Genomic DNA, 23,290 nt, shown 5'->3' on the forward strand with positions numbered 1-23,290 from the left:
TCATGCTCTGTCTCTCTCTGTCTCAAAAATAAATAAACATTAAAAAAAAAATTTCATCTAGGGAATGGCCCTGAAAGGAAGAGTTCCATGTGTAAGGGCCTTTGTCAACTGACAAAGGAAATATATGTGTGAGCGTGAGTATATTTGCTTGTATATCTAGCTGTCTGTATTTCTCTTTTTGATCCTCTTTAACTACAGCCTGGCCAGTGACTTTTTTTTTTAACTTTTTATTATGAAATATTTTAAATATATATATGAGTAGAGACCAAAGTACAGTATAATCCCCAATGTAATTATCACTCCACTTCACAGATTATCTTAGCCAATTGTATTCTGTTTTCCCATTTTTTGTTGTTTTCCTGGAGTTCTTAAAAGCAAATCTTAGCCATATTATTATTTCAGCTATAAATATTACACTGTAGCAGACTTAACAAATAAAAACCTCATCCATATATAAATTCAGTTGCTTATGTATAGAAATATTTATAGATATGCACATATAACAATATATAGATATATTTCCTTTGTCAGTTGAGAAGGGCCTAAAAGTAAGACACCTCAGTAGCAATGAACATACCTAGCACCCAAATTTTGATTTCTAACTCCACTTCCCAATAAAAGGAACTAAGGACTTTTGGAGAAATGGCTGATTCCAGGATTGGGCACAAAATATACAAAATGATCTCAGAGCATCTTACAGGGCCAAAAAGAACTGCTCAAAAACCCAAACCCAAACCCTCCCCCATCCTCCCCACACACAATGATGAGGTCTATCAAAGGGCCAAATATTTTGAATAAATAAGTTAATGGGGAGCATAGACAAATCTCTCATGCAGAGGAATTACAAATAACTTAGGTAGACACTCCACCCTTAAGGAGAGGAAGCAAGCCTCCACATTCAAGTGTGGGCCACGCAGAGTGACTTCCTTCCAAAGAGGATGGGATTGGAAGCAGCGGTGGTACAGTACAAAGATCTGAAATTTCTAGGTGATTAAGGTTAACATCAACAGTCGTAGGTCATATTGGTAGTAGGTGCCTTGACACAATGTGATAAAAATAGCATTTCATCCCTGTGTTGTTCTTCCCCAAAACCTATAACCCCAGTATTATCATGAGAAAAACATCAGACAAAACCCAACTGAAGGACATTCTATACATTCTACCAGTACTACTCTGTCCAACTCATCAAAAACAAACAAACAAAAAGTCTACAAAACTGTCAACACCAGGAGGAGCCTAAGGAGACATGACAACTAAATGTTCTTATGGAACAGAGAAAAGACATTAGGGTAAAGCTGAGGAAATATGAATAAAATATGGACTTTAGTTGGTAATAATGTATCAATATTGGTTCATTGGTCTAACAAATGTACCATTGAATGTTAGATGTTAAAAACGGGAAACTGGAGCACCTGACTGGCTCAGTGAGTAGAACACATGACTCTTGATCCTGGGGTCCTGAGTTCAAGCCCCAAATTGGGGGTAGACTTTACTTTAAAAAACTGGGTGGCTCACTTGGTTGAGCAACTGACTCTTGACTTTGTCTCAGAGTGGAAGGATCCTAGAATTGTGGGATGGAGCCCAGCATTAGGCTCTGTGATAAGTGTGGAGCCTGCTGAAGATTCTCTCTCTCTCTCTCTCTCTCTCTCTCTCTCTCCCTTTGCCCCTCTCCCTATCCTTCTCTCTCTAGAATAAATAATGAAGTAAAACATTAAAAATGGGGGGCATGCCTGGCTGGCTCAGTTGGAAGAGCACATGACTCTTGATCTCAGGGTTGTGGGTTTGAGCCCCATGTTGGATAGAGATAACTCAAATAAATAAATAAATAAACTTTATTTAAAAAATGAGGGGCACCTGGCTGGTTCAGTTAGTGGAGTGGACAACTCTTGATCTCAGGGTCGTGGGTTTGAGCCCCATGCTGGTTGCAGAGATTACTTTAAAAAAAAAAAAATCTTAAAAAAATGGAGAAACTATGTTTTGGGTAAATGGAAACTCTTTGCAATTTTTCTGTAAATCTAAAACTAGTCTAAAATAAAGTTTATTTTTCAAAAAAACACATCCATACCCAATAATTTTTTTAAAAATCCTTAATATCATATAAAACCCAGTTTGTGTTTAATTTTCCCCAACAGTCTCAAAAAATGTCTTTTTATATTAGGTTTGTTTGAATCAGGATCCAAAGAAGGGCCATATATTTCATTGATAATCTCTTATGTATTTGTAAATATATAAGAGAAGAATCTATTATAGAAGAAACTGGGTCATTTGTAGAATTTTCCACAATTTGGGTTTTGTTAATTGTATCCTCATGTTATCATTTAACATGTTCCTCTAACACCCATATTTCCTGTAGATTAGTAGTTAGATCTAGATGCTTCACTAGATTTGGTTCCAATTTTTTGGCATGAAACTTTCTTGGGAAATGTTTTTACTTCTAATTGTATCACATCGGGGACACATTATGTCCAGTGGTCTCACTTTTAGTGATGTTAAGGTTTGTTGTTCATAAATTGGCAACCTGATCCATCATACATAAAATCCTAATCAACCTTTCACTTAACAGTTTTTTTTTTAACTTATGTATTTATTTTGAGAGACAGAGAGTGCAACCAGGGGAGAAGGGCAGAGAGAGAGGGAGAGAGAATCCCATGCAGGCTTTGCACTGTCAGTACAGAGTTCGATGTGGGGCTTAATCCCATGACCCTGGGATCATGACCTGAGCTGGAATCAAGAATCAGATGCTCAGCCAACTGAACCACCCAGGCACCCCCCCCCCCAATAGTTTTATCAGTCATTAATGATAGTTGCCTGGAGCGATTATTTCATTAGTGGTTGCAAACAATGATTTTCTACTATCATTCTTCCAGCATTTCTGGTTCCAGTTCTCCTCCCTCACTCCCCATAACTTCTGACCAGGCCCAGGACTATTTTGGACCCCAAAGATGGCTAAATACTAGTAGCTGAAATTTACTGCTACAGTTTAGACCAAGAGAACTAAAGAATGATTCTATAGAATACTTAGAAATTTGTTAAAAATGCAAATTTGTTTGGGTCCTATCCAAGACCTATTGATTCAGAAACTCTTGAGGGTGAGGCCCAGTAATCTGTTTTAACAAGCCCTCAAAGTGATTTTGATGCCTGCTAAAGTTTAAGGATGAATGGACTAACACTGGCTTCCCTAACATAGCCTTCAATCAAGCAGTGGTTTACTAAGGTCCTATTTTCATGGCCATATGCTGGGTGCTGAGCACTATGGATGCAACAAAGAGGGCCTGGTGCCCCCAAGGAACTCAGTCTATTCAAGAGAATAGCATACATGCTTGTGAAAAGGTGGCCAGTAATAGTTGATAATTGGCAGTGCATTCCCAACAAGCCACACAAGTGGTGCAGGTGTAAGATTTCAAGGAAAGTTCAGTGAATAGACCTGGTTGGCAGGGGTTTTAGAGTTCACTTCAGCTTGGCCTTAAAGGGAGAGAAAGACTTTGGGGGTAGGGTGTGGGAAAGAAGAAAGAGAGGATTTCCAAGAAGAGACACTGCAGTGAACAGAGGCAGGATGCTCAGGAAGGGGATCAGGAGACTGTTTTCTTCTCTCCTCACCACCATCACTCCTACAGTGTTTCTTTCCTTAAGCCTTGCCTTTCCTTTTATATGCTTACCTTCTTGGTCACCGATAAATGCACTGGGGAGGTCACCTTGGTGTTTGTAGGTTGCTGGGTGCTGCCCAGAAACTTGGGCGCTGGGTTTAGGATGTGATTATCCAGGCTGGTGAGTGCAGAAGGGTCGTCTGAAGTACACTTTGCCTTCTGTCACGGGTGTCGTGTGTGTAGAAGGGCCTGTGTCTGCTGCACATCCGAAGGATGAGTGTTCTCAGTGTTGGCATAGAGTTTACCTGGTGGGGTAGTGGAGGGCAGGGCAAGCCGTGCATCTTCCCCCTCAAGGGTCCCGAGCGCAGGGGCGTCTTGGCTTGGCTCAGCCGGAAAAGCATGCGACTCTTGACCTCCGGGTTGTGAGCCCAGGCTCCAAGTTGGGTGGAGAGATTACTTAAATAAACTTAAACAAAAAAAAGGGGGGTACGGGGGGTCTTGGGCGCCCAGAATGCAATCCCAGAAAGGGTGGAGCCAGGCCCTGGAAAGGCGGGGCTGGGCTGCGGGGCGGATGTTCAAACCTGGTGGCGGCGGAAGCGTGGCACTTGCGGGGCAAGATGGCGGCGCCCAGGCGATCCTAGAGGAAGTAAGGGGCTGCGCTGGAGGGACGGATTTCAGGGTTCCCCGGGGGAGGACTCTGGGGTAGGGTATCCAGCTTCCTTGTTGGAGCCTCCCTGAATGTATCTGCTGTGCACTGGAGTGGCCGCGGCCTCTTCGGTGTGGAGATCCCGGCCGCGGCCCACCATCAGCGGGCTGCATAGGCTGGGATCCGGTGATTTCTTTGCTGACTCGAGTGGTCCGGGAGTGTCCGCGACCGCAGAGCCCTAGGGGCAGTTGTGAGGCCCGACAGTGTACAAGTACTCCTTTAGTGAAATTTATTCCTAAGAGTTTTTGTTCTTTTTGATGCGATTGTCAGTGACATTGTTTTCTTAATTTCATTTCCTGATTGTTCTTTTTGCTGGTGTATAAAAATACAGATGATTTTTATATGTTGTTTTTTATAGCCCAAGGTTTTGTTGTTGTTGTTGTTGTTGTAGTTGCTTAATAATTTGAACACCTTTAGGCCAGGCATGTTCTCTCCATTTTGATACAGAATCATTACTCCTTGATATGACATTTATCTGCCTGTCTCCTGATGGCATTTTTCTTAGGTTCCCTACAGCTGTTCCTGAAAATTTTTATCATCCACAGATTGTAAACAACTTTAAGTCGGCAATAAACTTTGTTGTTAGGCTGGTGACATCAGGGAGGGCTGTATAGGGAGGGAATGGCAATAAGGTATGAGTGAGAAGAAATGAGTTGATGTGAACCCAAGAAAAGAGTTGTCTCTGATACACAATAAAGAGAATCAGGATTCGCTTGCAGAGGGCTATCAACTTTATTGCTTGTAGGTGTGAATGAGAGAGAATCACCACACCAAAGCAGTGCTGGAAAGAGTTGCTCTAGAGAGGCAGCTGGAGTGTCAAGATGCTGTCCAGACCAAAGCCAGGGGAGTCAGAGGTGGACCTGCTGCGTTTCCAGAGTCAGTTTCTTGCAGCTGGTGCGGCTCCAGCAGTACAACTGGTGAAGAAAGGAAGTAGGAGAGGTGGCGACACTAACCTGGACCATCCTCTGCTACAAGATCATCGGGATGTGGTGACGCTGGACAGTGAGTGATTGTGGGTGTCAGGCTGAGGAACGAGAGAGGATATGACCTGAATGTCCTCTCCCTCTTCCTGATGTGGTTGGATTTTTCCCCGTCATTATTTCAGACACTGCATAATCTCTGTTGCTGCAGCCCCATTTTACACATGCAGAAACTAAGGTTCACTGGGGCGCCTGGGTGGCGCAGTAGGTTAAGCGTCCGACTTCAGCCAGGTCACGATCTCGCGGTCCGTGAGTTCGAGCCCCGCGTCGGGCTCTGGGCTGATGGCTCGGAGCCTGGAGCCTGTTTCCGATTCTGTGTCTCCCTCTCTCTCTGCCCCTCCCCCGTTCATGCTCTGTCTCTCTCTGTCCCAAAAATAAATTAAAAATGTTGAAAAAAAAAAAAAAAAAAAAAAGAAACTAAGGTTCACAGAGCTTACATACTTTGCCCAAGGTGACACAGCTTGAGCCAGGGCCCCACGGCAACTGCCCTTCTTTCTTTGGCTTCCTCCTGCCCTCAGTCTCTTCCTGGAAAGGTGTGGGTATCCTCACATCTGAGGTTTTTTTTCTTTCCCAGATCTCCCAGATTTGCCCCCAGCTTTGGTTCCTGCTCCCCCGAAGAGAGCCAGACCCAGCCCTGGCCGTCCCCCGCCTGAACATGAGGATCCTGAAGAGAGGCTGAATAGGCACGATCAACACATCACTGCTGTCTTGACTAAGATCGTTGTGCGTCTCACCCTTGTTTAGTAGGACAAGTTTTCCTAGGATAGCAAGGATATTTGGGTAGGGGTGGTGAGCCTTAGGAGTAGAGGGTGATTCAGAAAGGTGGGACTTTATTCCCCCTGCAGTCAGTTTGGGGTCTGCTTTAGAAACACTGTCCCCTAAGAAGCAAAGTGGGTCCATTTCTCCCTAGAGAGAGACTCTAGTCATACAGAATTGGGGCTAGGGGGATAGTGTCCAGTCTGGGGAAAGCTTGGTATCTTCACTACTTTGTGCTTTGTTGCTGCAGGAACGAGATACAAGTTCAGTGGCTGTGAATCTGCCTGTGCCCAGTGGCGTTGCTTTCCCTCCTGTGTTCCATCGCTCACAGGAGAGACAGGTAGGCACGGTGCTTAGATGGTGCTTAGGGGACATTCAGATGAGCCTTATAGTGCCTCTTCCTTTTTCTTTTTTTTTTTTAATGTTTATTTATTTTTTTGAGATAGAGACAGAGAATGTGAGCTAAGGAGGAGCAGAGAGAAAGGGAGAGGGAGAATCTTAAGCAGACTCCGTGCTATCAACACAGAGCCTGATAGGGGCTTGTGGGGCTGAGACTCACAAAATGTGAGTGAGATCATGACCTGAGCTGAAAGCAAGAGTCCGGCACTTAACCAACTGAGCTACCCAGATGCCCCATAGTGCATCTTCCTCAGGCAGAGAATCTGAATAATGATAAGCAACCCTCTTGTTAAAGCAGCGTCATGCTAAGCACTTTACACGCGTTACTTAGTCCTCATAACAGCCGTGTAAGGTAGGTATCATTATCCCCATTTCCAGGTGAGGAAACTGAGACCCTGAAAAGATAAATAACTTGTCCAACACCACACATCTAATAGATACAGGAGCCAGAAATCCAACCCAGATTTGTCAGACTTCAAGACCTGTCCTATAGAGCACTGCTTTTTCTGAGAAATAGGGTTGTGACCCTTGGAGATGAAGCAAGACCCTTTTATCCCTTTGTTCCAGTGGCCTTAGTGTAAAGAGTTTGAGAAGAGGACGGGGTAAGGAGCATCAGTCACCTGGGTTTTCTTTTTGCCCATAGGGGAAGTCAGCAACATCTGGTAAGAGAAGCATCTTTGCCCAAGAAATTGCAGCAAAGAGAGTGTCTGAAGCTAGGGTCCCACCAGTTAGAGAAGTTGTGTCTACCCTGGATCCACTAGAGGGTAAGCTGAGGTTGAGGAGGCTTGGGCTCGCCCTTTTTCTAATATACAATCATAGAGTCACCTTTGGGTATGTGTCTTCTCCCCCTCAAATATGAAGGCATATTTATTTATTTTGCGGGGGGAGGGAGAGGGAGAGAGAGAGAATCTTAAGTAGTCTCCACCCAGTGCAGAGCCCAACATGGGGCTCAATCTCAGGACCGTGAGATCATGATCTGAGCTGAAATCAAGAGTCAGACACTTAACCAACTGAGCCACCCAGGCGACCCAGGAAGGCACATTTAAGTGGCATTTGAGCCATCTGAAGAGGAAGCTGTCCCTTATCCCTACATACACTATTGAGTATGGATGGCTTGGGTCCACATCTGAGTCTTAGGTGCAGGGAGAGTGCAGGCCATTATTCGGCTCTAGGAAGAAGGAAGGACTCAGAGATATCTGGCAGGGACTATAAAATAAAGATAAAGGCCAAGATTCCTTTAATGATGCAAATTATTAACAGAAGAGCTGGAGGCAGGCTTCTGGAGGCAGATGACTGGACATCTAAGAGAAGAGTCAGAAAGTAGGATATTTCTTAGGGAAACATCCCTCTAAAAGGGGAAAAATGAGTAGAGAGGTCACCACCCGGCCCAGCCTATGTTTGTGTTGTGGGGGTGTGGGCTGTGGGGAGGGGCCTCCACTCTTTGCCTGGGAAATCTCTGGGGCCTCCCTCTGTCTCCAGGACTAACGGGATTAGGCTTGGGTGAGGCAGTGAAACTAATCATACACTTCTTCCAGGTGCTGCATCCTGTGAGGCACTCACACCTAGGGAGCAGGGCTACCAGCTTCCATGGGGCAGCCACAGCTTCCAGGGACCCAATCTAGTCACAGGGAAGGGGCTCAGGAGCCAGGATGCTGAGCAGGAAGCCCAGACCATCCATGAAGAGAACATAGCAAAACTACAAGCCATGGCTCCTGAAGAGATCCTGCAGGAACAGCAGCGGCTGCTAGCTCAGCTCGGTATGGCATATCAGTCTTTGCAGCCGAGGCCAGGCTAGGAAGGGACTGCCACTTATTAATGAAGGCTTACTGTGTATGCCAGGCTTTTTGCTGAGTACTTGAATGCATTATTTCATTCTGTCCTCGAATGGTTCCTGTAAGTACTAATTTCATTTACTTATGAAAAGAAACTGAGTGTCATAACTTGAAGAAATTCTCCCCCAGGTCATATGGCTGGTAAAGAACATGGATGAGATGTAAACCTAGGTCTGTGAGGTCTGACAGTCCCTGCTCTTAACCACTACACTGTGTATCCTGTACTACTCTAGTGTAACGTACTCTAATGTAATGTAGTTATGCTCTATCTAGTACGGCTATGACATGTTCTATTATATGACACTCAACTCTGCCGTACCTCCCTCCTAGTTTCTATTCACCAAAACAGTAGCACCAAGTCAGTCTTGTTCCAAAGTGTGTATCTAGCACCTTAATAGAGCATACATAGATTAGGTTTCAGTAAATATTTGTGTGTAAATAAATTAGCTAAAAGAGAGAGGAACTGTTCCCCTAAATGCCTTCTCTTTGGCTCTAGTCAACATTCATTCATTTATTCCACAGCCACTTACTTTGGGCCTCTGATCTGGAGCCAAGCACTGGGATAGGTGGAAACCTGGGCCAGGGGACTGTGAAAGATGGAGAGAAGGGTGGGTGGGCAGGTCCTAGGGACAGGTGTGGGTCATTGAAGCCCCAAGAGAGCCCAGCGGGTTCAGGCCAGGAGGAGGAAATGGCTTGTCCTGGCCTTGGCACTCATAGGCAGGCAACATTCAGCAGGTGTCAGGTCTGTACAAGGCTGGGGAGGATCCACCAACACCCACTGTCCCTTCCATCCTCTTCCCTAGATCCCAACTTGGTTGCCTTCTTGAGGTCCCACAGCCATGTCCATGAGCAAGCAGGAGAGAAGGCCACAGAGGAGCAGAGACCAGGAGGACCCTCTGTTGAGGTCACTGGAGAGGAACCCACTGTGCCAACTTCTCCAAGTGAGCCCAGGCAGGAAGACGAGCTGGAGCCAGAAGCCCCAGGTTTGGAAAAAGGGGTACATCTTTTGGGGAATAAAAGTAGAGGGAAGTATCCCATCTAGGCTTGGCAGATGGGAAAAGAAGAGAATCTTCTCTGTCCTTGACATCTAACATTAATCTTCCATTATCATCTGGAAATCAGTCTTCATTTGCTGATGCATATATTCTTCCTGCATATGCTTCCTGTTTTCTTGCTTTGTTGCCACTCCTTCTCGCTCTTCCCTGGTAAGCAGCAGCAGAGCATGATGGCTGAATGGCCCCTCCCCCTGCAGATCATCTCCAGCCTGCCTTTGCAAGAGTTGCCCCAGCCCTGGCTCTAGCCACCCTACAGTTTTCTGCCTCTGCTGTCAGTGTTATGAGCAAGATGGCAGGGCCAGGGTGATGATGGGAGAAGAGTCTGACACAGGCCTTACGAACATGCCAGACCCAAAGCAGAGAGGCCAGTGGGAGCACTCATTTCCCAGGACCTGGATTATTTTATTAGTGATTAACAAATGAAGAAATTGAATTATGGAAGCCAGGAGCCTCCTGCCCCTCCGTGAGGTCCAGGCCAGCTGAGCAGGTCGGGTGGGGGGGGGGGGGGAGAAGCAGGGGGGTGTCCTGGGTGTATGTTTCTGTATCTTGCCCTGCAGAAGCAGGATAGCTGTCCCTCATTGCCCACTCTCCTGCTTCTTGAGAAGGTCGGTACTAGACAGTTGAGAGCTATGTTGTCCCTGATATATGTGGTCCTCCCTTCTTCCTCTGCTCCCTCTCTTTCCTCTTCCTTACCTCCTCCACTTTCTCTTGCCCCTCCCAGCAAATCCTTGGGATGAGCAAGGGGCTAGAGCCCTGGACTAGGTGTGTTCTCCCATATCTGAGACATTTGTCCAGTTCCCAGGGGTTCTAGCTGCTGGGCCATGCTACTTAACTATAGCTGAAGGCAGAGGCTGCCAGACCCTTGGGCAGAGGTGCATGTGGCAACCGCTGGGTGATGGCCAGGACCCCAGTGGACCACCGAGCTGAGCCCCTTAGGGTTTACTACTCTGCTTCCATCTTCCTAGCTCTGGCACCACCTGTGACGCCCCACAAAGAATGGCTGCACATGGACACTGTGGAGCTGGAGAAGCTCCAGTGGACCCAGGACTTGCCCCCACTCCGGCGGCAGCAAACGCAGGAGGTGAGGAGGGCCAGCTGACCTACAGGGGGTGGAATGGGCCGGAAATGGGGCTGGGGCCCTTGCACCCAGGACTCAGGCCATTTTCTTCCCTGGAGCTGGAGAAGCATTTCTCCTTTGCACTCCTCCTCCTCTCCCACCACCCTGCCTGGCCCCTGGGGCCAAAGAAGTTCCATTTCCACTCAGGCATAGAGTCAGGACCGGAGGCCCGGGAGATGGGTGAGGAGTGGGTATGGGTAAGTTGCTGCATCCCCAGCCTATAGTCTTCTTTCTCTTCCCGTTAGAGGATGCAGGCCCGATTTAGTCTTCAGGGAGAGCTTCTGGCCCCTGATGTGGACCTGCCCACCCATCTGGGCCTGCACCACCATGGAGAAGAGGCAGAGGTGAGGCATGGGGCCCAGGGAGGACTGGGCAGCTCTTGGCAAGTGGAAAAGGACCTCTGGTCAGTTGCCTCGGACCTTCTGTGTACTCTATTCCAGTTCTCAGCCTTGGTGTCCATAGGTTATTGGGCTCAAAATGTTTCTCCTCATTCCTTCACATTCCGTTCAGTTCCCTGAACTTGCCAGTTCTATGTCGCTTCGTCTGAGGCTTTCTAAAGGAGAGCCTTGCTCCCTCTTACCTGCTCAGTCACCATGTCTTCCACTCTCTCAGCCATGCCATCCGTCCCTCATGGGACTGCCATACTGATTCCCTCTGGCCCCGCTCAGGCTGTGCCGTGCCTCGGAAAGTTTCCTGGCTCTCTTCTGCTCACAGAATAGTCTTGGCTCTTTAGCCTGGCAAGACAGTCCTCCGACCCTCTATCCCCGCTGCCCCTGTAGCTCTGCCTTCCTCACTCCTGCGCCATTCTGGAGCCCACTTGCCATGTACGCCGTGTGCTCAAGGACCTCCAGGGCTTATTCTTCAGGCCATCAAAGCTCTACCTACCCACTAAGACCTCATCACTTTTCCAGGTCCCCCTTCTCTCTCTCTCTCTCTCCCCTCTTCTCTTGTAAATTAAACACTGATTACTGAATTCTTCCCTATCTGCCTTATGGCATGGTTACTCGTGTGCAAGTCCCATCTTCTTTACCAGTTTGAGGATCCATGGAGAGCAGAGGCAAGAGATATCACTTACTTATCTTAGCCTTCCCCTGGACAACTAAGTCAGTGCCTAGAATGGAGGCATTTCTGTGTATTGGTTGGGGTGCTGCCCTGTGTCCTGGCTGCTGATTTCTTGTCCCTGCCCCAGAGAGCGGGGTACTCCCTGCAGGAGCTGTTCCACCTCACGCGCAGCCAGGTGTCCCAGCAGAGAGCACTAGCGCTGCATGTGTTGGCCCAGGTCATCAGCAGGGTGAGTGGACTGCTGGCCGGTCCTGCCTGTCCCCACGCCTCCTCCCCCAACCATAGACTTCCCCACCTCCTGCCCTTTTCATTCTGGCCCCTTAGCCCATACACCAACTGTCTCTGGGGCAGACTGGGAATGGGATAAACCCAGGGTCATAGGTGGGCAAGTGAAGGGTTTAGGACAAAGACTCTAACTTCTACATCTTCAGCAAAGTTTTATCCTATCCCCAAGGCCCAGGCTGGCGAGTTTGGGGACCGGCTAGTGGGCAGTGTCTTGCGCCTCCTCTTGGATGCTGGTTTCCTCTTCTTGCTGCGCTTCTCCCTGGATGACAGAGTGGACGCAGTCATTGCAGCTGCCGTGCGGGCTCTTCAGGCTCTGCTGGTGGCTCCTGGAGATGAGGTACAGCACAGATAGGAGTAGGGCTTTGAGGCATCAGCATTCCTACTCCTGTTGCTGGACATGCCCTCACTGCCAAGGCTTTGCCAGGCAGAGCAGAGAATGGGATGGCAGCACCACTGCCTTCTTCTATGGGCCCCAAAGCCCAGCAGCCTTGCCTTTCTGTTCTGGGTGGGTGGCTGCTGCTGCTGCTTTTTCTGGGCCTGACTCCTTCCTCTTCTTCCCACACCCTTCTCTCTCATGTCAGGAGCTCCTCGATAGCTCCTTCTCCTGGTACCATGGAGCTTTGACGTTTCCTCTGATGCCCAGCCAGGAGGATAGGGAGGGCGATGAGGATGAAGATGAAGAGGCCCCAGCAGAAAAAGCAAAAAGAAAGAGCCCTGAGGAAGGAAACCGGCCTCCATCTGACTTGGCCCGACATGACATCATCAAGGTAAAATGCTGGGGCAGCTGCACCTGTCGCATGACCTCGAAGCGAGCACATCTTAGGCAAGAGGGGTCATCAAGGCCTGGGGCTCAGTTGCTTTTGGCACTGGGTTTATCTCTCTGATCACCAGGGGCTTCTGGCTACCAACCTGCTGCCACGGCTGCGCTACGTGCTAGAGGTGACCTGCCCAGCCCCTTCTGTGGTCCTTGATATCCTGGCTGTGCTCATCCGTCTGGCCCGGCATTCCCTGGAGTCAGCCACAAGGGTAAGAACGAGAAGGAGACAAGGAATGCACAAAGAGCCTAGCTGACCCCATTGCTGACCCTCAGCCTCCCTACTTCCCTACTTCCCTTTTCTTCCTGACCCCCACAGGTCCTGGAGTGCCCTCGACTAATAGAGACCGTGGTTCGAGAGTTCCTGCCCACCAGCTGGTCCCCCATGGGGGTGGGGCCTGTCCTCAGTCTACACAAAGTGCCCTGTGCCACTGCCATGAAACTACTTCGTGTCCTGGCCTCGGCTGGTAGGAATATTGCTGCCCGGCTGGTGAGCAGGACAAAGGTCGAGGGATGAGGGGCTTAAGACAGGGCTGGGTTGGGGGCTAAGCATGGCCTCTGGACTCTGGGTAACTGTCTCATGCCATCTTCCTTTTCTGATCTCTGATCCAGTTGCTTAGAAATGCAGTAGGAACCACCAGCCAGAAACCTAGTCATCTAGATTATAGTGTATCCTATAGGCCTACTTGTGCTTTCGTTAACTGATGGGCCCAGACCAGAAGAGCCACTTACAGATGGGCGGCCGTCACCCATAGTCAAGTAGCCCTAGAAAAGGGGCCGAGCAGGTGCTTGCTAAAATGAAGGGGGGGAGAGGCAGAGAGGGAAGGAAGGTGGAGCGGGAGGGAGGGATGGATGAGATAGTTTCATCCTGGTCCAGAGTTAAGACCCTGTAGCACGAGAGTGGCCTGGAACAGGGTTGAGTTGAGCCAGTCTCCATAGTAAGAGAACCTGAGGCTACTTGGGCTCCCTGCTGATTGTGATGTTCAGACTCTCTGCCCTCTCACCCTCAGCTGAGCAGCTTCGATCTCCGGAGCCGCCTGTGCCGCTTTATAGCAGAGGCTCCCCAGGAAATGGCCTTGCCCCCAGAGGAAGCTGAGATGCTGAGCACTGAGGCCTTCCGTTTGTGGGCTGTGGCTGCCTCCTATGGCCAGGGTAGTGACCTTTACAGGTGAGGAGAGACAAGAGTAAGCTCTCTTACAGACCTCTCCGGTTCTGTACTCTGGCCTAATCTGATGACTCAGCCTTGCTCAAGGTTTCAAGCTCAGAGGGAGGCTGAGGATGAGGAAGAGGGGATTCTGGGAGGAATGAAGAAGGCTTGGGGGCCAGGACTAGCCAGAGGACAGTAGAAAAAAGCCGAGTTAACCACATTCTGTGCACAACAGCCTTAGTAGCTTTGTGAAATCAGATTTAAATCCCTTGTTGGAAGGAAGCCTGGAAGGTCTACCCTCATTCCCTTCAGCCTCCAGCCTTCCTTCCCTCTGAAGCCTTCCAAGAGTGCCCAGCCCTGGGGCCTCTTTCTCCCAAGCCTCCTTAACCAAACTGCAGGTCCTTGGGGCAGTGCCTTGCTTTGTGTCATGTGTCTCCATGTCCAGTGTCTTTGGACACTGAAAGGCAGTAATCATTCTCCCCCAGGGAGCTATACCCAGTGCTGATGCGGGCCCTGCAGGCTGTGCCAGAGGAGCTCAGCACCCAGCCCCCTCAGCCCCTGTCTGTGCAGCGGATAGCCTCCTTGCTCACTCTGCTCACCCAGCTGACCCTGGCAGCCAGTAGCACTGTCCCTGAGTCCAGCAGGTATGTTATAGCTCTGAGCTTCAGGACAGGTGGGAGCACTCCTCCAGAGTGAGAGGGTGGGTAGACCTTATGGAGGAGTCAAGGCAGCCAGACCTTGACTGTGACCCCTTTGGCACTCCTCTAGTGACTCTGCTGAGGCCAGTCTGTCGGCCACTCCTTCCTTGATCACTTGGACACAGGTGTCCGGGCTCCAACCCCTTGTGGAGCCCTTTCTAAGACAGACCTTGAAGTTGCTGCCCAGATCTGAGAATTGGCATGCTCTAGGCCCGGTGCCCACTGCCTGCCTACTCTTCCTGGATGCATACTACCAGGCCTGGAGCCAGCAGGTGAGTGTTGCCTGCCTACCTTCCTCCATATCCTGGGCGCCTGCCCCCATCTTAACATACCACCCTGTGTCTCCCTCTGTCTCGACCTCTCCACTCCTACCTCCCCATTCCACTTTTTCCTATTCTCCGCCTTTTCCCTCCCACCTTCCTCTTTCTGCTTCCATATCCATTGGAGCTGTCAGGGAGCTGTGTTGGTGGGGACCAGAGAACCCCAAGCAGCAGCTCTGTCTCCCTGGAGACTTCATGCTCTGAGGACAGAGGGTGTCGGGGCAACCTCAGGGTCTTTTCTCTCTCCAGAAGGGTCAGAAGGCAGAAGCCTACAAACACTGACTCTTGGGCTCTTGGAAGTTATGGGCTTGGCCTGGGTACACAGGGTCTAGGAGAATGCATCTCCTTTTGCTGTCAGCTCATTGAGCCCCTTGGTCTTCTAGCCAAGCCTGTGCCCAGGGGATTGGCTTCAGGATATGGAGCGCCTGTCAGAGGGGCTGCTGCTACCCTTACTGCACCCACCCACTCTGGGCAGCCTGTGGGATTCTCTTAGGTATGTAGTGTGTGTGTGTGTGTGTGTGTGTGTGTGTGTGTGGTTGGGAGGTGGGGGCAGTAGGGAGGAGGCCGTTTGACTCCCTGTAGGACTCCTAGATCTAGCTCCCTGGCCCATCCCAAGTAGACCTTCTCAGCCTGAAGGAAACCTGAGTCCCTAGCAAGCAGCACTTGAGGGCTCTGAGGAATGTGGGTACTGGTACATATAGCCAGGTTCCTGTGGGCCTTGGTCGCAGACCAAGCAGCTCTTTTCTAGCCTGGTGTACATCAGGCCAGAGCCCCCCTCAGCTTCTTCATTCTGCCTCCAGATGCTGCTCCCCTCTCTGCAACCCGCAGTTCTGTGTTCCGGCCCCTGAAGCTCTCCCCAGCCTGGTGTCACTGGGTTGCACAGGAGGACGCCCCTCTCTCAGTCTGGCTGGCTCAGCCTCACCCTTCCCGTTCCTCACTGCCCTCCTGTCTCTCTTCAACACCTTGGCCCGGATCCACAAGGGGCTATGTGGCCAGGTGAGACATAGGCACCTGGTTAGGGGTTGGAGGCTGGGGTGGAGGGGCAAGATAGGAGTCAGAACAAAAGGGTGAGGGTATCACTTGAGGCAGAAAGGTCTCTTTTGCCAGCACCCATTTCTCTGAGTTTGGCTGGGGAGGGGGCAGCCACCTGGGGAACTTTAGGAGAGAGATCAAAGTCACTTTAGATCTGAACAAGTTTGCTTTCCTCCAGCTGGCTACCATATTGGCTGCCCCAGGACTCCAGAACTACTTCCTCCAGTGTGTGGCTCCTATGGCTGCCCCACAACTCACTCCCTTCTCTGCGTGGGCCTTGCGCCATGAGTACCACCTACAGTACCTGGCACTCACCCTGGCCCAGAGAGCGGTGGGTATGCCCCAGCCCCCTCTCCACCTCTGTCCACAACACCCCCCCCCCCCATAATCCCTACCCCTGCAGTTCATCCCATCTAGATGTGCCCAGGATCTGTACCCTTCAGTATATATCCTCTTTGCATGGACTCTCACTTCCCTTTGCTCTGTGCCCTCTCACATCCCACCCACCCTCCCACCCCTTGGTCTTCTGTTCATAGGCAACAGTCCAGCCAGTTCTGGCCGTCAATGCCGCTCTCCATCATAGTATGGTGTTGGCCCTGCTGAGCCGAGTGCTGCCTGGAAGTGAGTACCTCGCCCATGAGCTACTGCTGAGCTGTGTATTCCGTCTGGAGTTCCTCCCGTAAGTCCAGGGTTGGTGACATCAACTCAGCCCTTTGAGAGGCTGTTGTGGCTATTGACAGAGCAGCCCTGAGTTTGGAGCTAGAACACCTGGGTTTAATCCTCTTTCTTGCATGGATTGTACTTCATCTATTGGAGCTTCCATTTTCTCATCAGTAAAGTGAGGATGAAGATATCCACGTTAGAGAATTATAATGTGATTTCAATGTGACTGTATAGCTAAAAATAGGTGCATAAACTAGCTATACTTGAGTAATAGCTAACAGTTACTGAGTGCTAACTTTGTGTCTGGCATCTCCTTAAGTATCTGTCTGTATTTTAAGTGTTTCATTTGTACCATGAGATAGGTATTGTTATTATCCCCATTTTCCTATGAGGAAACTGAGGCACAGAGAAGTTCCGTAAACCTGCCCCTAAGCAGCTGACTTTAGTATCCATTCTCTTAATCTACACACACAACATAGAAAGTGATTAAGGGAACAGGGAGGAGCAGGATTGGACCTAGGAACCTCTGGGAAGCCCTGGAGAGGTGGCATGGTGTTCAGAGTGCCGTGGTTCAAACCCTCATTTTTGGCTTTTGGGTTCTATTGCAGGGAAAGAGCATCAGGTGGTCCAGAGGCAGCTGACTTCTCTGATCGGCTGTCCTTAGGGAGCGGCAGGGACTCTGCGTGTGGGCGAGGGGCTCTGCTGGTTCAGGCCTGCCAGGACCTCCCCAGCATCCGCAGCTGCTACCTGACCCACTGCTCACTGGCCCGAGCCAGCCTACTAGCATCTCAGGCCTTGTACCGAGGGGAGCTACGGCAAATCCCAGCCCTGCTGCTCCCTGTGCCTAAGGAGCCGCTGCTGCCCACCGACTGGCCTTTCCTGCCATTGATCCACCTCTACCACCAGGCCTCAGACACGCCCTCGGGGCTTCCTCCTGCTGACACAGTAGGCACAGCTATGCGGGCTCTGCAGTGGGTGCTCATCTTGGAAAGCTGGCGCCCCCAGGCCCTCTGGGCTGTACCGCCTGCTGCCCGCCTGGCACGGCTCATGTGTGTGTTCCTGGTAGACAGTGAGCTGTTCCGGGAATCCCCAATACAACGTCTGGTGGCAGCTCTCCTTGCCCGGCTCTGCCAGCCTAAAGTCCTGCCAGACCTCAAGCTGGATTGTCCGCTTCCTGGCCTGACATCTTTCCCTGACCTCTATGCCAACTTCCTGGAGCATTTTGAGGCTGTCTCTTTTGGGGACCATCTCTTTGGAGCTCTGGTTCTCCTTCCCCTGCAGCGTCGGTTCAGTGTCACTTTGCGTCTTGCCCTCTTTGGGGAGCATGTGGGAGCCTTGCGAGCTCTGGGCCTGCCTCTGACCCAGGTACTTTCTCAGCCCAGCACAGCCTGTACTGTACTGGCCTTCCTGTACTGGGCCTTGGGGGTGGTCCTGAGCAGTGGGGAGCTTTGGTGGCCCTCAGGTTCCTTATCTCACTTCTTGGGGATTTTGAGGAGATTAAGAGACTCCACGAAAGGAGATACTCCACAGAGTATCTGGCATATAGTACGTATTGGATATTATTAACAAGCTACAGCTCGTTGTTCATGTTGCTACAACCTGGATAAGAGACGTGCTACAAACTAACGTTCAAAGTTATTCAGATTTTAGATGTTAGGTCAGGATTCAGAAAAGGGAAATATCAAAGTGGGCTTCCCATAAGCAGAAGGCTTTGGGGAAGAGTGCAGATTGACCTGGGCACTGAAGGTTGGATAGAATTTGGATTGTTGAGGATGAAGGACAGAATGTACCTAGTGGAGGGGCACCTGGGTGACTCATTCAGTTAAGTGCCTCTTGATTTCAGCTCAGGTCATGATCTCACAGTTGTGAGATCTAGCCCTCTGTTGAGTGTGGAGTCTGCTTGGGGTTTTCTCTCTCTCTCTCTGTCTCTCTCTCTCTGTCTCTCCCAACTCACAAGGTCTCTCTCAAAAAGTAAAAGAATGTACCTAGTGGAATAGCATCAGCAAAAGCTCAGAGGCAGGAAGGAGTATAACAGGGTAGGAAGAGGGAGGAGTCTAGAACAGATTTTAGTTTAGGAACTTGTTGGAAACAAGGCTAATAAAATCTTAGAGGGCCTCAAAAATCAGGCTAAAGGGTTAAACTTATAAGCTGTAGAGAGTTACTATTTTTTTAAGGTTTGAGTTTTTATTTTCATCATATCTTATTCTGGTAAACTTTTTGTTTAATTTTTTCTAATGTTTATTCTTGAGAGAGAGAGACAGAGCACAGGTGGGGGAGGGGCAGAGAGAGAGGGAGACACAGAAAATGAAGCAGGCTCCAGGCTCTGAGCTGTCAGCACAGAGCCTGATTCGGGGCTCGAATTCACAGACTGCGATATCATGACCTGAGCTGAAGTTGGATGCTTAACTGACTGGGCCATCCAGGCACCCCTAAACTTTTTTTTAAAGTTTATTTATTTTGAGAGAGAGTGAGAGAGTGAGCAGGCAAAGGTCAGAGAGAGAGGGAAAGAGAGGGAATCCCAAGCAGGCTCCACACCATCAGCACAGACCCCGTTGTGGGGCTCGAACTCATGAACCAAGAGATCATAACCTGAGCCAAAATCAAGATTTGGGCAATTAACCAACTGAACTACCCAGGTGCCCTATTCTGGTAAACTTTAAATATTTTAATAAATACATTTAACATGTATATAAAATGTAAGTATTTTATATAAAAAAACAAAAATACATTTTTAAGGATTAGTCTTTTTATGTACATATATATTTTTATAAAATTGGGATCCCTGCATAATATTTTCTTCATTTAATTTTCTTCATTTAATTTAATATTACATAATAAGCATTTCCCAATCATTAAATATTCTAAGAAATCAACATTTTTTACTATGTAATAATTCATTGTGTAGGTGCATCTGTTTATTTTATCAACCCCTTGGTGGGCATGAAAATTGTTTCTAATTTTCTGCTATTTGAAGTAACACTATGACAAATACCACTGGAGGTAAACCTTATGTCTTTCTTTCATAATCATTTTTTTATGTTTGTTAATTTTTTTTAATTTAATTTTTTTATTTTTTAAAATTTACATCCAAATTAGCATATAGTGTGACAATGATTTCAGGAGTAGATTCCTTAGTGCCCCTTACTCATTTAGCCCATCCCCCCCTCCCACAACGCCTCCAGTAACCCTCAGTTTGTTCTCCATATTTATGAGTCTCTTCTGTATCATCCCCCTCCCTGTTTTTATATTATTTTTGTTTCCCTTCCCTTATGTTCACCTGTTTTGTCTTTTAAAGTCCTCATGAATGAAGTCATTTTTGTCTTTCTCTGACTGACTGATTTCACTTAGCATAATACCCTCCAGTTCCATCCACATAGTTGCAAATGGCAAGATTTCATTCTTTTTGATTGCTGAGTAATACTCCATTGTATGTATATATACCACATTTTCTTTATCCACTCATCCATTGATGGACATTTGGGCTCTTTCCATACTTTGGCTATTATTGATAGTGCTACTATCAATATGGGGGTGCATGTGTCCCTTTGAAACAGCACACCTGTATCCCGTGGGTAAATGGCTAGTAGTGCAATTACTGGGTCTTAGGGTTGTTCTATTTTTAGTTTTTTGAGGAACCTCCATACTGTTTTCCAGAGTGGCTACACCAGCTTGCATTCCCATATGTTTGTTTATTTTTGAGAGAGAGTGCAAGCAGGGGGAGGGGCAGAAAGAGAGGGAGACACAGAATCCAAAGCAGGCTCCAGGCTCTGAGCTATCAGTACAAAGCCTGACATGGCGCTTGAATTCAAGAACCGCTAGATCATAAACTGAACCAAAGTCGGATGCTCAACCGACTGGGCCACCCAGGTGCCCTAATCACTTTTTTTTTTATGTTTTTATTTTTTTAAGTAGTCTACACCCATCGTTGGATCCAAACTCACAATCCCAAGGTCAAGAGTGGTATGTTCCACTGACTGAGCCAGCCAGGTGCCCCTCTCATAATCCTTTCTGCATGGAATTAAGAGTGATTTTTTAGAGAGTTACTGGTCCTAAGAAAAGGAACTTTTGAAAGGTTTCATAGTGTAATCAAGCAGGTGAATGTGACATTTTGAAAGTTTTAAGTAGATTAAAGTAGTGGTAGGCAGTAGAAATTCAGTACTGCTTCTTAGTTTCCCAGTTTTCCCTGCTTCTCAGCTCTTTAGTCTTTAACCTTGATCCTTGTGATAGGAATGGACGTCTGTCCAGGACCTGATCTCTGCCCTCATGATTTGGTCCATGTGACCACCAGCCATCCACCCTGTTGTGCGGTGATAGACATTCCACCCTCACCCTCAGCATGTCTCATTCCCCCTGTCACAGTTGCCTGTGTCCTTGGAGTACTATACAGAGCCTCCTGAAGACAACCTGGCCCTCCTTCAGCTCTACTTCCGTGTCCTGGTTACTGGTGCACTCTGTGCACGCTGGTGCCCTGTACTCTATGCTGTGGCTGTGGCTCATGTCAACAGCTTCATCTTCTCCCAGGACCCAAAGAGTTCAGTAAGTTATACTGAAGGGAGGAAGGGAGACTGTGATTGAGCTGCCTTTGGGTCATCTGGGGAGGAGATGAGGGCCAGACAAGGCCAGTGATGGGTACAGCCCTTGGCCCAGTGTCCCCTGTCCCTGTTCTGCCTCTAGGACGAGGTAAAGGCTGCCCGCAGGAGCATGTTGCAGAAGACTTGGATGCTGACGAATGAGGTAGGATGGGGCACATCCTGGAGGGTGGGAAGAGAAGAGGTCTTGGGGCACGGAAATCTCAATAGGATCTCACTACCTACTTCATAAAGTTTCTGCCCCTTTTGCAGGGTCTCCGGCAGCACCTTCTCCACTATAAGCTCCCTAATCCTGCCCTCCCAGAAGGCTTTGAGCTGTATCTCCAGCTGCCCTCTCTGCGTCAGCAGTACCTCCAGAGACTGACCTCAGGGATGCTCCAAAATGGGGTATCAGAGACCTAGTATGGCTGCTACAGATGAAGAGATGGATACATTCTCCTGGGGTTCACCAACACGGGCCTGGCCAGACAGAAGGGTTTTGTGGCTTAAGGGTGGGCAGGAGACAAGGGAGAAGGCTTGCTTTCCTGGGAGCAGGCTGTGTGAGCTTTTTTGGAGCAGAGTGAGCCCTCCCATTATATCCTGATGTCTGAAACTCAGGATCTGGTCTGTATGGAAGTGAAGGGTAACTTGCCCCTCTCTCGGAGACCAGACAAACTATGTACATATCTCCTCCTTCCCCTGCCCCAGACCAGATACATAAATCCTGTAGATGTGTACTGAAATAAAAATTTTTTGTATCTCCTGGGAATCTGATTTGGACTGATTTCAGATGTTAGTTCAGGATTGGTATGGAGAGATGGGCTATCCTAGGGGAGAAGCTGGGCTCCTGTGAGAGATGGGAGAGCTGAAAACAGAGCCTACGTCTGGGAAAACAAAAACATGGGTCCTAGTTCTGCAGTAGAGCTGGGCCAGAGTAATGCTCTTGGGAAGGGGTACTTCTGGAAGGACTCTGGGCAGTCCACTTGATGTATAAGTATCCTTAATGAGGTCGGCGTCTTGTCTTCTTATGGTCTGTTAACTGCTATCTGAGATATGAAGAAACCCGAAATCAGACTGTGCACTAGCTGTCTCTTCATCTATTTGGGCTGCTGTAACAATACCAAAGACTGAGTGCCTTATACACAATAGAAATTCATTTCTGTTCTTGGGGTTGGGAAGTTGGTCAACATGCTGGCACAGTTGGTCTCTAGTGAAAGCCCACTTCCTGGTTCGTAGACAGCCTTCACGTGGTGGAAGGGAAATGAGGGTGGAACCCTCATGACCTAATCACTTTCCAGAGGCCTTGCCTCCAAATACCCTCACATTGGGTATTAGGGTTCAACCTACGAATGAGGCAGGGATGGAGGGCACAAATATTCGGTCTATTAGTGTTGTCACACAACACCCCTTCCATTGTGGACTTGAGTGGTAGTAGGTAAGGGCTGGGAAGGAGTGGATCAAACCATGAATTCTGATTCATTGGTTCATCTCTTGATAGAGTTTCTAGGTTCTTTCATCTGAATTCTAACACTCAAGCTTTCTTAGAGTGTCATTTTCTGTGTGGAATTACCTATAGTGTGTTTACAGGTCATCAGAGTGAGTGCAGTGTGCCCTATCAGCAGGCAGAGAGAACCCATTTCCCATAAATGGAGCTGCTGCACACAGAATTCTCCAGTAGGTTTATTAAGCAGCTACTGCATCTGCAAACAGCAATGCAGTGTCTTCAGGTGTGTTAAATCGATTGCTAGGCAGTACACCAGTGTTCCTGATTGAGTAGACCTAGGGTGAAACCCAAGAATTTGCATCTCTAACAAGTTCCCAGGTGGTGCTGACGCTGTTATCCAAGCCCAAACACACACTTGGAGAACCACTGGCTTACGGGAACCTTACCAAAGAAATTTTGTGACCTCATAGTAGGATACCAACAGAGCTAAATAGGGTCTGAGTACTAGAGTGTTTACAAAATCACTGTAGTGTCTTTATCTAGCACTATATATTCAGAGGCTTCACCAACTAGCTAACTACTGTCACTTCTTTTTTTCCCCAGTGCTTTATATTACACACAGGCCTCAGCCTTTAAAATTAGTATTTTGGGGGGCACCTGGGCAGCTCAGTTAAGCGTCAGACTCTTGATTTCAGCTCAGGTCATGATCTCATGGTCCAGGAGTTCGAGCCCCACATTGGGCTCTGTGCTGACAGTGCAGAGCCTGCTTGGGGTTTTCTCTCTCTCTCTCTCTCTCTCTCTGCCCCTCCCCTGCTCTCTCTCTCTCTC

At 48.6% G+C, this 23,290-nt stretch overlaps 1 protein-coding gene across 3 annotated transcripts; it reads left to right on the forward strand.

Moving 5' to 3' along the window:
- The first annotated feature begins 4,121 nt into the window (after window positions 1-4,121).
- On the forward strand, window positions 4,122-21,781 carry RPAP1 (RNA polymerase II associated protein 1). 3 transcript variants are annotated; one of them, XM_060618884.2, is made up of 25 exons: window positions 4,122-4,230; window positions 5,036-5,292; window positions 5,845-5,993; window positions 6,277-6,366; window positions 7,069-7,189; window positions 7,961-8,182; window positions 9,061-9,240; window positions 10,278-10,393; window positions 10,675-10,773; window positions 11,619-11,720; window positions 11,946-12,113; window positions 12,358-12,543; window positions 12,668-12,802; window positions 12,910-13,080; window positions 13,601-13,758; window positions 14,223-14,381; window positions 14,506-14,707; window positions 15,139-15,248; window positions 15,556-15,751; window positions 15,966-16,118; window positions 16,324-16,466; window positions 17,059-17,815; window positions 20,810-20,986; window positions 21,125-21,184; window positions 21,292-21,781. In XM_060618884.2, the coding sequence occupies exons 2-25, from the start codon at window positions 5,112-5,114 to the stop codon at window positions 21,439-21,441; spliced, it is 4,185 nt and encodes a 1,394-aa protein (XP_060474867.1). In that variant the 5' UTR covers window positions 4,122-4,230; window positions 5,036-5,111; the 3' UTR covers window positions 21,442-21,781. The 3 variants fall into 3 exon arrangements, with proteins under 3 accessions (XP_060474867.1, XP_060474869.1, XP_060474868.1); XM_060618886.2 differs by having other exon boundaries at window positions 17,059-17,395; XM_060618885.1 differs by having other exon boundaries at window positions 4,171-4,286.
- Window positions 21,782-23,290: the final 1,509 nt, after the last annotated feature.

Source organism: Panthera onca, chromosome B3 (assembly GCF_046562875.1).
Source record: "Panthera onca isolate mPanOnc1 chromosome B3, mPanOnc1 haplotype 2, whole genome shotgun sequence".
In the NCBI taxonomy this organism is placed as follows: domain Eukaryota; kingdom Metazoa; phylum Chordata; class Mammalia; order Carnivora; family Felidae; genus Panthera; species Panthera onca.